The sequence below is a fragment of the Mus caroli genome, chromosome 19 (assembly GCF_900094665.2).
Source record: "Mus caroli chromosome 19, CAROLI_EIJ_v1.1, whole genome shotgun sequence".
Classification (NCBI taxonomy): Eukaryota; Metazoa; Chordata; class Mammalia; order Rodentia; family Muridae; genus Mus; species Mus caroli.
In genome coordinates this window covers 8,051,456-8,065,342 of record NC_034588.1, presented here as the reverse complement: position 1 = coordinate 8,065,342, position 13,887 = coordinate 8,051,456, and the positions used below count along the sequence as shown (strand labels likewise).

At 47.1% G+C, this 13,887-nt stretch overlaps 1 protein-coding gene across 1 annotated transcript in view; it reads left to right on the top strand.

Annotated features, from left to right (window-relative positions):
* The first annotated feature begins 853 nt into the window (after positions 1–853).
* Cd6 (CD6 molecule) overlaps positions 854–13,887 on the top strand; it is a 39,531-nt gene continuing 26,497 nt past the window's right edge. The window contains exon 1 of the mRNA XM_029472742.1: positions 854–967. Within this exon, the coding sequence (XP_029328602.1) occupies positions 919–967 (49 nt within the window). The 5' untranslated portion in view covers positions 854–918. The remainder of the gene's footprint in view (positions 968–13,887) is intronic.

The window sequence follows — 13,887 nt, the reverse complement described above, 5'->3', positions numbered from 1 at the left end:
ACACACACACACAGACACACACACGCACAAATACACACACACAGACACACACACACACGCACACACACACACACACAGACACACACAGACACAAATACACACACACAGACACACACACACACAGACACGCACACACACGCGCGCACAAATACACACACACATAGATACACACATTCATACATGCGCATATACACCACACATACCATATGCTCACACACACACTTGCACACACATGCACATACTTTCTCTCACAAACATACGCACGCATACACACATACTCACATACATACATATACACATACACGCACACACACTACACATGGCACACCTGACATATCCCTCGATACACACATGCAAAAGAAGAGTCCATCAAGACTCTATACTCCTGCCTCTTAGTCACCACATTCCCAAGGACAACACAAACCTTGGAACGCAACCCCATGAGAGCTGGATTCTGTGGGAGGGGCAGCAGGGGCACATTAATTCACTCTTCTAGCACCAGTTACTAGAGCATCTCTGGGAATGAGCTGTCTCTTTGTCTCCAGGAAAGAAGGCACAGCCTCTTTGTCTTTCTTGGAAGACCCTCAGGGATGCGTTCATTGGACGTGGGCCTCTGTGATTCTTAGGGTTCACTTTGGTTGGTGGGCTTATGGAAGGCAGCTTGGCTCCCCCACCCCAACAGCCCTGTAACAGCACCCCTGTTACAACAGCCTGGCTTCCTGGAGACCAAAACCACAAGCAGAAGGTAGAGGCGTGAGATACTCACAGGCTGGGCCTGTGTGTAGGAGAGAGAGTGCGCAGCACAGAGGGCACTGAGAACAAGAACAGAAAGGGCACCACGGTGGCACAACCGTCTCCCAGAACCAGGATGGCACTTCCTACGGGCAGGCGTGAGTAGCAGTGGAGACAGCACCAGACATGTGGCTCTTCCTTGGGATCGCTGGATTGCTGACAGCAGTTCGCTCAGGTAGATCTCTTCTGTCACCTCCTACAGCTCGTGCTAGGGGACCCGGGTTCTGTCTGCTTGTCCCCTTGCTAGCTGTTTCCTCGTGGCCTTTGCAGAGCCTTTTAACCTAAGACCATCCTGGTGTGACAACAGCTTGGGGCTTGAGGTGACGCAGGGACCCCTTAAAGGGCCGGATGATGCTCTCATCATAAAAGGCCTCCTGGGAGTGAGGTGAACGAGTTTTATGCCTGACTTGGGTCCTAGGTCTGAGGAGGGAAGCTCCCCACTCATCCATAGGTGCAGGAAGCACCCGCTACTCCCACCTTCTTACCATCTCACAGGAAGGAAGGAACGACTCCTTTGAGAAGGAGGACCAGCCAGCATCAGTATTTTCCATGTTAAGTCCCAGAGTGGGGTTCACCAGGACCAGAGACAGAATCCAGGGAGACCCAGGGGACTTCACTCTTAGTGACTTCCGTTCAACCTCTTGGATGAATTTGAGACACAAATTATCAAGAAGGCTCTAAGCCTGAAGCTGCTAAGTGCTGAAGTAGTCTTGTATAGTCTGGACTAGGGTTCTGGAGCAAAGGCTCAAGGTCACCACATAACTTGATAGAGTGCAGAGGCCAAGCTAGCAGAAATAGGCAATACACAGAGACTCGGGAATCCCTGTACATGGCAGGCATTCACATTTCAGGGTAGGAAGATGGTATAGAAACAGACTTAGGGTTTAAGGAGTTAGGTCTGCCTTACAGAAGGGGAGCCCAGACAGAGGGATGGGGACATAAAGCTGGTCAGAGGTTCTGAGCACTCGGGGAGTTCTGAAGTGTCTTCTTTCTGTCTGGATCTTCAGGCATTTCATCCAAGTCCCCTGGTGTTAATTGGCATGTGTTTTGCCCAGTAGAGGCCTGGGCTTTTGCTGTCCTTTCTTGACCAGCTGTTTCCAAAGCACTGGCTCTCAGAGCTCAGCCTCCTACTCAAGCCGACGGCAAGGCCTTCTGCCTCTTCCTATCCATCAGTGCCACCACCTCTGCCTTTCCTAAGAGGCCCGGCACAAGCTCAGGCTTAAGTCCTAAAGGAAAAGGTCTGCTGACCGCTAAGACCGGGGCCCCAAACAAGCCAGCTCCTTCTCTTTCCACTGCTTCCCAGTATGGATGAGGGCTGGGGCTGAGCTGAGCATGGAGCCCTTTGGGCTGAATCTGAGAGGCCCTTGGTCTGAGATGATGGGTCCAGGGTGATGCCTATGGGAAGGTAAGACCTCAGCAGCAGGCGGGCTCCAGAGAGCCTACCCTTAGGCACCTTCCTGTCCCTGGGTTGATGTCAGTTGACCCGCTTTTAGTCACTGATAGAAGTTTAGTTTTGAAAGAAAAAAATTGGTTATGTTGTAAGTGGAAAAGCCTTCTCGTTTGCCAGAAATTAAAGGGATGAGGAAAGCCTAAAAATAAATGGTGGTAGAACCCAATCCGAGGCAATTGAAATGGTGTCACCAAGGCCCTAGAGCCTAAGGCCTACGCCATTCCGCTCTCCCAGTTAGAGGGGTAACGAGGGAGGCGGGTAAGGACATCCTGGTTTCGAATTGTTATTTTCTTCAGAATTTGTCAGTCACTCGGAGCAGGGAACAGGCCCCTCATTGGTCCATGCTCTTTCATCGGTGGCTGATGGTCTATGTCCCATGGAGAAATGTCCCGAGAGGACAAGCTTTGCAGGTGTAAGGAAAACTGCACCCTAAAGTGACACTATGTCTCCCTCTTGGTGATGTCTAGGAGGCTGAGTCTCTGGGCCCAGGGCTTGAATGTTCCCTCCCTTTTGCCTGGTGTAGCAGGCCCCACTGGCTGGGCACAGATCTGTGGAACTGCGTACAGGGTGGCAGGTCTGTGTTGGACCACATGTGCTTGAGGAAAGGATGTTAAGAGAAAAGAGAAAGAAAATGTAGAAAAAGTGATGGACAGCAAGAAGAAATGGAGCAGGAGAGCAAAGCCCAGGAGAGGGTTCTGGAGCTCTCTGCCCGGGAGCAGTGTTCAAACTTGAGTGGTTCAAACCTTGCTTGGTTCTATTCTGGGAGTCAGGGGCTGGCGAATGCCAGGGGTTGGTGGATGCCAGCTCTCCTAGGAGCTACAGAGCTCTCCTCTGCCTAGGGCTGGGACCTAGCTCTCCGCTCTGAGTCTCACACTGCTTTCTCCAGCGGCTTGCCTCTGCAAGGCCTGTGTGTTACTGGGTGACCAGGACTTAGGGAGACAGACCCACTGGGCCCCGTTCTGTGCCTTGGTTTCCATCCAAGGTGGGAAAGAGACCGAGATGTGAACTAGAAGCTAACTGGAGGGAGGATGGTGTTAGGAAACGAGTTTTCACCCAGTGTTTCTAATTCACCAATGCCTGAGTTCCTGCCCTTCCCTGGTCCTCATTTTCTCAGTTACTGGGTAAAGTCTTCTGGGTCCTGAAAAGGCAGTTTGTAAGTATTTTAAAATGATAATTCTTCAGGCTAGAGATACCACTCTGTGGCTGAGCATTTGTCTAGCGTGTGCAAGAGGCCCTTCTTAACACCCAGCACCATACATACAGGAATTGTTTAATTTAAAAAAATAATAATCTATTTCTCTTATTAGTAAATATAAGTGTTGTTTTATTTATATTTATATATTTATAAGTGTGATAATTTCAAGGGGCCTTTGAGCCAACCAGGTGTGAGAGAACATTTTTTTAAAATAATAAATTCCCGTTACTAATTAATTCTAGCTAATTAATTCCCTCAGCTCTATGCTGTCCAATATGGCGGCCACTGTGTTACTTCTGAGATGTGTCAGTGCAAAGCACAAAACAAACTCTGAAAATGAGTTAAAATAAATTACAAAAAATTTTTACAAATATACATATATATGTATAGTGTGGTGAGCGTGCATGTGCGTGTGCATGTGTGTGTGTGTGTGTGTGTATAAATACATGTGGAAATCTAAGGACAACTTGTAGAAAGTGTTTTTCTCCTTTCAATATGTGGGTCTTCGGGATGGAACTCAGGCTGTAAGCACCTTTGCTCACTGAGCCATCTTGTCAGCCCATCTTTGGTATTCTAAGCTGTACTTAGGAATCAAAAGACTCAAATCTTCACACGTACACCCTCGATGAACTCAGGTCCTTACAGGCGCTAGGTAAAGGCTGGGCCATGAGCCACACTCTCAGATCCACGGCTCCCTTTCCTTTCCCAGCAGAAAGCAAAGCCGTCCTAGGAAGGCAGTTCTCAGACCTAAGACTCTGACATAGTAGAGTGACTGTGAAGTTCTCCTAAATACTCCAACAGTTTTGACAGACATTATCAAATCTTCTGGAATTTTTATTATTGTTTTTTATTTTTGTTTGTTTGTTTTGAGATTTATTTCTAAGTGTGTTGGTATTCTGCCTGCCTACATGTCTGTGCAGGGGCACCAGATCTTCTGCAAACTGGAGTTAGAAATGTCCAGCCACCATGTGGATGCTGGGAATTGGACTCACTCAGGTCCTCTGGAAGAGCAGCCAGTGATTTTAACCACTAAGCCATCTCTCCAGCCCCCTTTGATTTTTTTAAACTAAACTCTGAACTGAAAGCAGTCGCTCCATTGCATGCACGAGAAGCTCTGGGGCCACGTGTCCTCAAATATCACAAACACAGGATTTTTACATATTAATGCATAGTACTTGACCCAACTTTCACTCCATGCATCTTTAGAAATACTAGAAGGTTCTATTTATTTAATCATGTGCACTTTGTAAAGCCTAGCCTCCCTGGAGAGGTGTGCAGGAGGCTGGGGCTTTCTCCATCAGAGAGAATTTGTCACCTCAGTGGACTCGGATGAGGTTGGCTTTGTTGTTTTATCAAAATAAAAGATGTGATTGTTCTGTGCTGTCAATAGCCATGCTGTGTCTTTTTGTCCTCCAACTGGGCAGTCCTTAGACCAGCAGTTTCTGTGTACAAAGGACAAAGAAACCAATCTTCTATGTCCGTGTCCCCACCTGGGGATTAAAATCCAGCACATGTCCATTTGTCCACCCCATTCTGTGTCCCATTCTTTCCACCTTTAACACAGCTCACAGATGCATCAGTGACACAGGACAAGCTTTGACGTCATCTGGCTTCTTGTGCTGCCTGGCCACAGGTGACAACTGATAGGGGACAATTGGCATGGCGGGTACACAGGTGGCCATCCCATGTGCTACATTTAGGCAGATGTAGATGGTTTCAGATTGACCCGGGGGGATTGAGATAAATTGCCGACAGCTCCCAGGGTTCGTTCTGGATTTGTCGAGGCCTTCTTTGCTGCCCATACCAGCCTCACTTCCTTACAAGAAAGCTCATGATGTAGCCAGGCTTTGGCTGTTAGATTCTGAGGCTAAAACCCCAAGCTTTTCCCTGAGCCAAGGAAGAATAAATAAGCAACAGTTGGGGATGGTGGGGAGTTCTGAAAAAATGGCTCAGTCAAACCTGGTGACCTGAGTTAGATCCCTGGGACCCACATGGTGGAAGGAGAGAACAGATTCACATAACTAGTTCTCTGACCTCCATGTGTATACTATAGCACCACCATATACATAGGAAAGAAAGAAACAAAGAAAGACTCAAAGAAAGAAACAAAAACAAAACAAAGAAACAAAGAGGGAGAGAGAGTGTGTGTCAGTGAGCTAGTGAGTAACTCTGACGGATCAGGGCGGGGTTGGAGGGTCTGATAGAAAAAGGCCATCTAGGAACCAGGTCACCTTCTCTATGCCCGGATCATAGACTGAAGCCACCAATTTCAGTGACTTGTGCCTAGCCTTAGACTAGCGCTTAGAAGCCCCTGTGGGCTAGCATTCCAGGTCACCAGTGTCTTACCACCCTTCAATCTTTCTTAAATGATGTTTTAAAGTGGTCTCTGCATGGCTCACAGGGAAAGCTGTCGGAAAGCACCCGGATGTGCTATCAGCAAAAACAAATGCCACAGAAACAAAGAAATGTCACTAGACACTAGACGCCAGCCATATGCTTTGCTGTTCTTTCTGTTCTCCAAAGCAGCAGTTCTCAACCTGGGGGTGGAGGTGGGTCGTCAAAGGACCCTTTCACGGGGGTCGTTTAAGACCATTGGAAAAATATAGATTTTTAAAAAAGATTTATTTATTTATTTTATGTAAATGAGTAGACTGTAGCTGTTCAGATGGTTGTGAGCCTTCATGTGGTTTGTTGGGAATTGAATTTAGGACCTCTGCTCGCTCTGGTCGACCCCGCTAGATATTTTCCTTATGATTCATAACAGTAACAAAATTACAGTTATGAAGTAGCAATGAAAATAATTTTATGGTTGAGGGTCACCACAATATGAAGAACTGTATTAAAAGGTTGCAACATTAGGAAGGCTGAGAACAATAGCTCCAAAAGGAGGGTTGTGTGTATCAGAGAGGCATTTGCAACTAGGCCCACAGGAAGCCCTCTCCCCCATGACAGGCTGCAAGGGAAACAGCTTCATGGTGATAGTGTTGAGGTGGTGGCCAGCAAAGCCATCATGCAAACTTTTCGGTGTGTATTTGCTCTTTGGAAACACTGATCAAAGAAAGGGCATCGGGTTTGGGCCTGTGCCTCCATGACGAGACTCAATCTCAGCTGCCTGGAACATTCTTGGATATAAAGGCTCCATATCAGGCAGCCCAAGGCAGTCTGAGAGGCCCTTAAATTTCTCTGGTGAGTCTTGAAATAGGCATGATACCGAGACTCACGCTCCGTAATCCAGCTCTGGTTTGTAGTTATACAGAGACCAGACTTCAACCACAGGTATTGCTCCTCAGTGACCTTCCACCTGGTTGAGAAAGCATCTTTGCCGGGCTTGGAACCCACAAACTAGATTAGTGTAACTGGCCAGCTAGAGCTTGCTCCCTAGTGCGGGGACTATAAATGCATGCCACCGTGCTCGGCTTATTTTCTGTGAGACCTAGGGGTTGAAATCAGGTCCTCTGTTTGCAAAGCAGTCACTTTATAGACTGAGCTATTACCTCCAGCCTCCCAATCAACTCTGGGAAATGGATTCCCCATGACCTGGGGAAGATGGGGAGTCTTTGAAGAGGTAAAGTCGGGATGGGTTTGGGAACCAGCTCTCACCTTAACTAACTCTGTGGGGTAATCTCAGGCAAGTTCCTCCTTCCCTCTGATGCGAGTTTCCTCCCTGGAAAATGAACATGTTGAACACTAAGGTTGGATCTAAAAATCCCTGCCCTCTAAATATGTCCCTGGAGCTCACAGGCTGAAAGAGCAGAAATCCAGTAGAAACTCAACCTCAGGATGTGTGTGTGTGTGTGTGTGTGTGTGTGTGTGTGACAACCCTAACCAAAACCCTGGGGCCAGTCAGGCTTGTTTCCAATCCCAGGTTTGCATGGCCTGCAAGCTACAGATAGCAATGCCTGGCTTGCCTAGGTGGTCAAGTCAACTTAGATCTTACATCCAGAGTTCCTGAGCAGACTGTGGAATTCAAAATGTTATATCAGAAACATGTCACATGGAGCCAAAAGTCATTAGCCTTGTCTAAATGCACAGGATTTGATCATTAAACCGGCACCATTTGCACAGTGAACTCATTGATGAATAAGGCAACTCTCTTCCATAGATGTACAGGCGGCTCAACATACTTCAGAGACTTAGCAAAATCCACAACTAGTGAGTTCAGGCAGCTGAGCAGCCTAGGGCCCTTTCCTCCATGAGTAAGTGGCCTGCCTGCTTGGCACTCAGTCCAGTTCTGAAGTCTCTTCCCCAAATGGCACTCCCTCTTTTGCTTGCTCACCATACAGTTCAGGGTCTGCCTGGAGGAGGTCTGGGGTCCTGTGGTTCCAGAAGACCTTTAGCAATACAGAAGACATAGTGTGGCCGCCTTGCTTGGTGGTGGCGCTCCTTCAGAGAGTTTGTCTGGCAGTTAAGATGAACACCAGACCAGACAGGAAAGTGAAATTCAAGAGGCACCAGGCACCTACAGAAGCTTGCCTGGTGCGATTGTCCATCTTGGCATATTTATTCAGCCCTGAGCCCTGTGCTGGTATCAAGGTACAAGATACAAAAGTAGTATCATTGTGAAGAAAGTGGGTAAACAAACCAGGGTCAACCTGGCCCAGCATGGCCACAGATACAAGCCAGTGAACTATAGCCTCCACCCATCGTTAGGGACTTCCATTTTCTGAGTCTCAGATTAGATGTTTAGCCTAGCCTATCCTCACAATTCTGAGGCAATCATCCCCATTTTAGAGGTAGGGAAATTGAGGCCCAGAAGATTATACAATTTCTCAGTGGTGGTTCATGCTGAATTAAAAAAAAAAAAAGTCAAGTCTGGGAGTGGGGAGATGGCTCAATGGGTAAGGTGCTAGTCTCATAAGCATGAGGATTTGCATTTGGACCTCAGGACCCACGTTAGAAAACAAAGGCCTGGCATGGTGGTATGCAATTGTAATCCCAGTCAGGGGAGGCAGTGATATCTCTGGGGTTCTCTACCCAACTAGCCCAGCCAACATAGTACAATTCTGGCCAGTGAGAGACCCTACCTCCATGAAATGTTAGCTGTGACACACTATGAAAAATATTAGGTGCCCTGGGATTCTGGGAGGGTCCCACAGATGCTTCAGCAAGGGGTGATGTAGCTGAGGCATGGGACAGAGAGGAGGAACGAACCACGGCTCAGGTTTCTGCCCGCCATTTTGTAGGTTCGGTGGCCTGATAGTCTCCTGCCTGAAAATGGCACCCAACACAGATCAACAGTCAGTGTAGCTAAAAAGCTGTTGGGTGAGCTATGGGGCCGAGCCTGGCATACCTGAGAGCTTGAGGATAGGGTCTTTCCTACCAGGAAGCAATCTCTTGCTTTCCTCTGCCAGAGACGGAGCTCCTGGGTCTTCATGGGTTCATGATGGGAGAATATTAGGCCACTCCCGACAGTGCCAACAGATGCCCAAGGGGTCTGTGTGGGGCTGAAGGCATGGGCTATTGGGAGGTGGAGGCATGTTGGAAGAGGAGAAGCCTCAGAGTTGGGGTCTCTTCTGAGTACCCCAGCCTCAGTTAGGAACTTACCCGTCACTGTCTTGAGTCAGGAAGGACACTAGAGGAGTTGCTGTATCTTCTGAGGTGGAGGCAAGGCTAGCATGGATCTGCCCCATTCGTAAACGGCAGAGCAAGGTGAAGGTTACGAGCCATCAGTTTCTGATAGACCTGCTAACCAGCATCCCACCCCCTGCGTGCCCCTCCTCACCACCACCACACACTGTCTCTTTGCCTCTTCCTCAATGAGGTTAGAAGGAAGGGTTTTATCTGCATGACAATATGCTTTTAGCTAGGGTGTTTACATCTTCTGGGGACAGACTTGGGGTCAGGGCAGATGTGACAGTTCACCATTGGGCTGCCAGAAACCCAGTTTCTACCCTTCTCTTTTTCTTTCTGGACACACGAATTAAGTTCCTTGGAGAGATGTCTTCTTTCCGGATGAGACGCTGGACATACAATAGTATCCAAGCTGGAAGGAACTCTAGAGTGGCCAGCCAACTGCTGCAATTTGTCAGAGGAGGAGAGCACCTCGCCCAGACTCCCAACCTCTCTGTGCATGTCATTTGCTTCATCATTTTCTTTCAAAGTGGATTTTAGGTTGTAGAATACTAAGTGTTCCAATGTTTTAGTGTTTTCTCTCTCTCTCTCTCTCTCTCTCTCTCTCTTTCTTTCTTCTCTCTGGTTTTTCAAGACAGGGTTTCTCTGTGTAGCCCTGGCTGTCCTGGAACTCACTCTGTAGACCAGGCTGGCCTTGAACTCAGAAATCTGCCTGCCTCTGCTTCCCAAGTGCTGGGATTAAAGACGTGCGCCACCACTGCCCGGCTTAGTTTTGTCTCTTAGATTGTATTGCTGTGTCTTGTTTTGTTTTGTTTTGTTTTGCTCTGTTTTGTTTTGCTCTGTTCTGTTCTGTTCTGTTCTGTTTTGTTTTTGAGACAGAGTCTCTGAATCTGACTGTAGCCCAGGCTGGGCTCAAGCGATCCCAAGCAGCTAGAACTATATTCACATATTGCCATTTCCATCATTAGTTTTTTTTCCCTTTGTGAGAATTTCATACATGTATATAATGGAATCTGGTCATATGTATCCTCCTTTCCCCTGCAATACCTCCCCCTAACTTCCCGCTCACCCGTTTATAACCAATAACTCCAATTAATGATGCTCACAGTGCATGGTGTGGGTCATCCACTGTAGGAAACCTACAGTGCCCACATCCTAGAAGGATGATTTTCTCAGTTGTAGAAGCCATTAACTGCCAACAGTTCCTCAGCAAGGGATATGGCCTGAAGGGTCCCATCTATGTAGGAACTTCTGCGGGTTTCATCCCGAGTCTATGACTACAGCTGTGGTGAGCTCACGTGTGCGATAGCCACGTCACATTCAGAAGACAGCACTATCCTCACCCTCCAGTTCTTCCATTTTCTTCTGCTTCCCCTTCTGAGATGTCCCCTGAAGATGTTCCATTTAGGCTTAGATATTTTCGTTCTGAAAAAAAAAATCAGTCCAGTAATATCTAGAAGAAAATTCTGCTCAACATTCTGTGTGCGGTTCTCACGTCTATTCTCTTTCGTCTACAATGATTTACCAGCTTTTTCAGTTGTGAGCCTAGCCTTTAATGGTGGAGGCATCTCTCCAGTCCTTACCAGCTTTTTCTTTCTCTTTCATGGCGTTGATCTTGAAGCACGCAGAACAGATGTTCTGTGAAATGCCCCTTAACTCTGTCTGACAATTGCTCCTGACATTTGAGTCATGCCTCGTTGGGCAGGGATGTCATAGGTTGATGTGTATACATCTCAGCATCTCTTTTCAGGAAGCACATGGGATGGCCTGTCCCATCGCTGCTGGCCTAACTGATCACTTTCTGCTGGGCTGCTCTATTAGAACTTTCTCTTCCTTCTCTGGGATTAATGTGCACTTTCTAGGGAGATACTTTTTGAGAATGGACACATAAACATGTAAGTATTCTTGTTCCTGCAAACCTTTCCCAACTTGTCATAGCATAGATAACCTTGCCCGAATCAGTTATAATTATGGCTGCTAGTCTGGGATCTCAGAATTCTCTTCTTTATCTATCACTACTCACCTGCTTTCCTTAGCTGCCTCAGTGGGTGAGATCTGATTGGCTTGGTGCATAGAAAGCTGGTAGGACTGAAACCACGACTGACATCTGCCCTCAGGGAAGCCTCTGATGGCTGCCATCTTGTCCTGCCTCAGATGTTAGAGTTTGACTCAGCAACTCTGCCACTGTGGGGCATTTTCCTTCCACTTGGGACTCCAGTATTGAGAGATGAATTCCTTTTTAAGCTACAGAAGCTATGGGAAAAAGCTAAATAAACACATTTTTCAATGGTATTATTTCAGAAGGTAATACTCACAGGAAAAGTGATAAAGCAGCCTGGATCAGAGATGCATGTGAGAGCTCCAAGGGCATCTGAGCAGAATTCTGGGTAACACCTATATCTGTGGATATTGGCATCAGGGAAGACATTATTCCAGGCACACAGAATAGCTGCAGCGCAGTGTGTGAGTGTGTGTGTGAGAGTATGTGTGTGTGTGTGTTCACATGTGTTTGCTTGTTAGCAAAGCACAGTATATGTGTGGAAGTCAGAGAACAACTTGCAGGAGACAGTTCTCTCCCTCCACCTCGTGGGTTCTGGGGATTAAAGGATTATACACAGGTTATCAGGCTTGGCAGCAAGTACCTTTGCCAGCTGAGCCACCTAGACCACCTCAGACTTTTCTTGAAGGAATGGAAAAAGAGAAAGAGTGTCCTTTGTTTACTATGCAATTAGGTGCTGTCTAATCTTTTATCTTTGGAACCAAGGTTGCTGTGGGGAAAGTTTCTCTAATTAGTGGGAGCAGTCAAGGATGGAGGCAAATGGGATGGTGGGGAGGGGCATGTGGTGTGAGGGACAGGAGTACAGTTTATAGTCCGTGCTGGTAGCCAAGCCCTCTAGCTCCTCAGCCCACCTCCAGCTGGTCCAACTTCCCCTTTCATAATAGAGAAACGGAAGCCATGGAAAGGATTGGCGGGGACTTAAGAAGCCGGCCACAGTAGCTGGCCTCTTCTACCAGCTCTGCCAACTCCCACCCAATTCTAGTGAAACTTCAGAAGCAATGTAAACATTAGTCATCCTTATTGTAAAAAACTTGTAACAACTACATTTTTAAAAGTATAGCAAGAGACCAGAAGTCTCACCCAGCACCTTCACGCAGATCGCCTTTGTCCTCGTAGAAGGCATTTGTTAATTCTCAGAAGCACAGAGAACACTTTGGCCGGTTAGCACACGGGTGGGAGTGCTAATAAGTAGGCACAGGCGGTTTCTGAGCAACTTTTGTGGTGTGACTGGGAGCACGTGATCCACTGGGGTCTGCCAACAACTCTAAGCTCTATCCCTTTCACTGTGAATTTGAGAAAGTCCCCACCCTCTCTCAGGTAAAATGAGTTGTACCCAGCCCCTCAACTCCAGGGCTGTGACAGACCCTGTGACTCCCTTTAGTCCTCTAGAGATAATATTTAGTCACTAACATCTGTGAGGCTGTTTAAGTTCTGGCCATATCAACATAGTCACAAAACCAAGGCTTTAGAAGAGCTTGCTTGCTTATAGACCCTACAAGCATCCAGAAGTAAAGGAAGTCATCTCCCTCCATCTTTCTGATTCCTGTTTCCTCTTCTAGAATTCTCTAGAATTCTAGCCTTCTCCCTCTGAGCTGCTGCTGAATTTCTGTTGCAGAAACGAGTGTAGAGGTGGGTGATTTAGTGTCCTAGGGCTAAGTGACAAAGTCCCAAAGGCAAGGTGTGAAATAAATAAGAGAAAATTTATTCCACACAGCTCTGGAGGTTTGAATTAAGGTCCAGGGCCAAGATGTCAGCTACTGGGGTTCTTATAAAGGTCTGTGAGGGAGCGTGTGTTCCTGTCTCCTGTGAGGGAGTGTGTGTTCCAGGTCTCCTAGCTCCTGCAGGTTGGTGTCCATCTTGGGTGCTCCCTTGGCCTGTAGAAACATTCCTCCCAGGCTGGGGCTGGAGCAATGTGGTAGACCTGCTTTGCTAGCAGTAAGTCTTAGAGTTGATGCTCAGCATGAGGCATGGTGGAGTATACTGTCACCCTAGCACTCAGGAAGTAGAGGCTCTGGAGGATTAAGGGTTCAAGGCCATTCTCAGTTCCATTGAGTTCAAGGTCAGCTTGGACTGGCTGCATGACACCTTGTTTCAGAAAACAAACAGCAAAATACCACTCTGCTCTCTGCCTTCACCTTAACTTAGCTTTTCCCCTGGGCACTACGTCTGTGTGGTTTTATGAAGACACCAGTAATATTGACTTAAGACCTGACCCCACAGGTCTCATTTTAAGTTGAAGAACTCTACAAACACCTTATTTATAAGGCTACATTCTGGGGTAGTGGGAGTTTAGATTCTAACACTTAATTGTGATGGTAAAAAGTATTACACACATGCATATACCAAAATTTAAAAGAACATGAATGGATAATTATGGCACTTTTGTGGGTTAGAATAATACCTACTTTTTTGTTGTTAGCTTCAAAATAACTAAACTTCATTGTGGCATTTGAAAATTTTTACTTATTTTTACTTTATGTGTGTGAATGTTTGCCTGGATATGTATGTGCATGTGTGGTGCTCTCTGAGGCTAGAAAAGGACACTGGAGCTCCTGGAACTCGAGTTCTTGATGATTCTGAGCTCTCATGAGGATGCTGGGAGCCAAACCCAAGTTATCTTCAAGAACAGCAAGTTCTCTTAACCACACAGTCATCTCCCCAGTCCCTTAATATGGCACTTGAAAAATAGTTTGTTGGGCCAGGCAGTGGTGGTGCACATCTCTAATCCCAGCACTTGGGAGGCAGAGGCAGGCAGATTTCTGAGTTCGAGGCCAGCCTGGTCTACAGAGTGAGTTCCAGGACAAGCAGGGCTACACAGAG